Source organism: Rutidosis leptorrhynchoides, chromosome 2 (genome assembly GCF_046630445.1).
Source record: "Rutidosis leptorrhynchoides isolate AG116_Rl617_1_P2 chromosome 2, CSIRO_AGI_Rlap_v1, whole genome shotgun sequence".
Lineage (NCBI taxonomy): Eukaryota > Viridiplantae > Streptophyta > Magnoliopsida > Asterales > Asteraceae > Rutidosis > Rutidosis leptorrhynchoides.
Window position 1 is genome coordinate 681,118,339 of NC_092334.1, and position 3,605 is coordinate 681,121,943.

A 3,605-nucleotide genomic window follows, 5' to 3' on the forward strand; every position below is an offset into this window, starting at 1 on the left:
GATTCCTTTTGTTGTGAATAGTCTTGTGTTAATGTAGGACCAAAATTCTTTTCAACTTTTTCAAAATCACGATTCATTAAAACTTTTACTTGTAAATCGATGTTGTCCTTTTCAATAAGAGCAACATGTTTCTTATATCCTTTTAGTTCAAGTTTTAAGTCAATGATTTCTTTCCCGAGAGAGTCAGTAAGAACATTTGAGGGTTCTATACGGAGGCAGGGTGGCGGTTCCTGAGGGGCTTTGGACTTGGAAATCAATTCACAGAAAGTAGTTGCTTGACTAGCAATCTGTTTTTAAAGTACATGCACATCATGAGTAAGTTGATCATTTGTAGACATATGGAGTGAGATTTGGTGTTGCATGGATTTTATGATCATTAGAAATTTTCGTTCATTGTCAAAAGATTTCATTTTATTTTCGAAAAGTTCCTTTTCTAAACTGATGATGTATTTTTATAATACCAGGGTTGGTAAGTAGACAACACGTTTTTGACCTTCTGAACTTTCACTCTCATTAAACAAATCAGGTAAGCTTTCGTATGAAAATGAGTTTTTCCTTTTCAAATAAAGAGCGTTGATTTTATCATAGATTAGAGCAATTTCTCGTTTCATTTTAGTTGATCTTTTAGCCAATGCTTCCTCAATCTCACTGTTGGATGCAAATGTGAGTCTTGCAGGTAGGCCAATCATCAAGTATTTACTATCATATAGACAGGGCTCAGCCTTGGCCAAATTGGACATGGTGAGAGGATTTTCAAAGCCTAGGGCTTTGTTCTCACGGAAGGAGTCCATTGGTCAATTCATGAATAGGGTTTGATTCGAGATATGTCCTGCTAAAACAACCTTAGATTGTTCGGTCCTGTAGAGCTTTTCTTCAAATTGACCTAGACGAGTTTGAAGCTCTAGATTATGTGCAGTAAGTTTAGAACATTCAGAGGTTTTCTTAGCAAGATCGAAAAGGGGTTCTCTTATCTTTTCTTCTAAGGTATCTAGAAGAGTTTTCTTAGAGGCGGTGAGTTTCTTAATTTCTTTCTCAGCATTGTCTACTTTCTCACTAAGAACTTCATTTCTTAACCTAAAGTCTGTCCTTTCTATTCGTAATGGTCTCACACTAGATTCTAGCTCCTTCAATTGTGTTACTTTTTTAGCTAGATCCTTCTGAAGTGTTAGGTATGCATTGTTTGACACTTTGATTTTCAATTCAGCTTTTAACCTATGGTTCTCATTTTGTAGTCCACTAACTTGACTAGCAAGTGATCTGAGGTCCTTACTCATTTTAGCAAAGTTGTCAACAGACATATCAGGCAATTCAAGGAGCAGTTTATCATGATTATTAGAAGTAGGTTCATCTCTAATGGATACATTGATTTGAATATGTGGGTCATTAGGTCTTTTAGAGGGTGTATGCAATTCATCAGAAACACATTCAGAGCTATTATTTACAGAGTTATAATATTCATGAATTATGTCGGTGTAAAGTTGTACCTCTTCCTCATCATCGGAAGAAACATTGTCAAGAGCACGGTTCATGTTGGTGAGTTTCACTACATTAGCTCATTCAGGCTCCTGTTCACTATTTGACCAGTTTAGCCAAACATCATCTGAGGCTTTGAGGACCTTCCCCTTTTCGGCATCTTGGGCGAGCAACATCTTTTTCTTGTAGTACTCGGCATCCTTTCGTTTGGGTAGTCTGCATTCTCGTGCAAAGTGACCTGTTTTACCACAGTTGAAACAAACATTATCGGGGTCCTTGTTGTCAGGAGCCCGGTATTGAGTGGTTGAGGTTTCGAGTTTTTTATAGTATGAAGAGCTGGATGAGGTTCGATTGTTAATGTTTTTGCTAAAACCTCCAGATGATCTCCTGAGATTCAGTTGCTTGCTAACCATTGCGGTAGCCTTGATGAGATCTCGATGTTCTTCATCAACATCAGAGTATGTGTCCTCATCAGAGGAAATGGTTTGTTTTGCTTTGAGTGAGTTGGAGCGGTTGGAAGGGGTTTTGGTGGAGCTTTTGTTAACAAACAGAGCCATTGGATCACTGGTTTCAGCGAAGTTGGATTTAGGGTTTTGGGCAGCTAGAACATCAGGTTGATGATTCATTAGTTTCCCTACAACTTCATGGATGTTGTACTTCTTGGTGTTTTTGGAGGCAAGGAAGTTGTTTCTGTATGGTGTCCAGGTGGCATTTAGTTTTTTCAGAAATTTCATGTTCAGCTCTTGATTTTCCTTTTTCACTCCAACCTTCTTTAGCTCAGTAATGACTTCACAGAAACGTCTGTAGCAGTCCTTTAGTGGTTCATCGGGTTTCTGAAAGTATTCCTCATACATTGTGAGAGCTATGTCAAGTTTTGTCTGATCGGATTGGCTGTATCCTTCCTGTTGACGGATGATTTCATCTAGAAGTTCTTTTTCGGATTTTAGAGAGCTGACGGACTTGTACATGTCATAAGAAAGGGCTTGCATGATAATGGACCTGGAATCGATATCGGCTTGAGCTCTCTTGGCTTCTTCACCCTGGAGTTCATAGGGTTTTAGAACCGCGCCGGTGTCAGGGTGAAGTGAGATCTTAGGTCCATTGAGAAATGATTCCCAGATGTATTTGGTTTGTTCTCCTTTTCCATCGATGAAGTTGTCAAACCTTCCTTTCCATTCATCAAACAGTCCCTCGAACAGCATGGGAGGACGGGTATCCGAGCCCATGACCAAAGCATCACGGTTTGCAGTAGCCATCTTAACTAGTAGTGTAAACTGAGTGGTGCAAAAGAGAGGAATTTTAACAAGAGATTGGTAAGTGGAGAGTTTGAGTGTAGAGAATCACTTGTGTAATCAGAGTGAAATTAGGGTTTTGGTGTAAAACCACTTGTATAAGCCAAGTGGTTTTTGAGCAAAGCCAAACTTCAAGTCAGACTATGTTTTCGAGCAACAACAAGGTAGTAAAGAAAGGGAGGTTTTCGAGCAGGACAGTTATGGAAGCAATATCCTAGGTTTTCGAGCAAGTAAGATAATAAAGCACTTGTAAAATTTTAGAGCAGGTAATGTATTCGAGCAGGTAAGGTATTCGAGCACAAAGCTAGTTCTAGAGCACCTAACTTTTCGAGCAGATAACTAGGGTTTCAAACAAAACCAAGCCTTCAAAACATGGTGGTTTTCGAGCAAAACCAGGTTTTCTGGAAACTAAGTTTTCGAGCATAATGAGACAAAAACTAAGGTTTTCGAGCAGTAAGAGATTTTCGTGCAAGGTTTTCGGGAAATAAAAGTCACTATTTTCAGTCAGTCCTTTAAATTTTTGTACAATTTTTGAGCAAATACTCGATTTTCGTGCAAGGTTTTCGAGCAATAAAAGTCACTGTTTTCAGTCAGTCCTTAAAATTTTTGTACAATTTTCGAGCAAATACTCAAATTTTCACACTGTTCTCGAGCAAAATTCACACTTTTCACAATTTTTCGAGCAAATTTCACTGAAAACACTTAATTCGGTTTGTTTTAAGTTCAAGTTGTTTGACTTAAGAGAGAGAATACCTATGCACGTGAATATTACACAAAAGTACAAGTTTATGCACAAAAGGACAAGTCCTTTGTTCTCTATGACACAAATCAAGGGATTAT

The 3,605-nt window shown here is 38.3% G+C and overlaps 1 protein-coding gene across 1 annotated transcript; it reads right to left on the minus strand.

Moving 5' to 3' along the window:
- Positions 1–1,553: 1,553 nt before the first annotated feature.
- On the minus strand, positions 1,554–2,729 carry LOC139890305 (uncharacterized). Its single transcript, XM_071873196.1, has one exon. It carries the CDS (start codon positions 2,727–2,729, stop codon positions 1,554–1,556), a length of 1,176 nt encoding a protein of 391 aa, XP_071729297.1.
- Between the last annotated feature and the right edge of the window lie 876 nt (positions 2,730–3,605).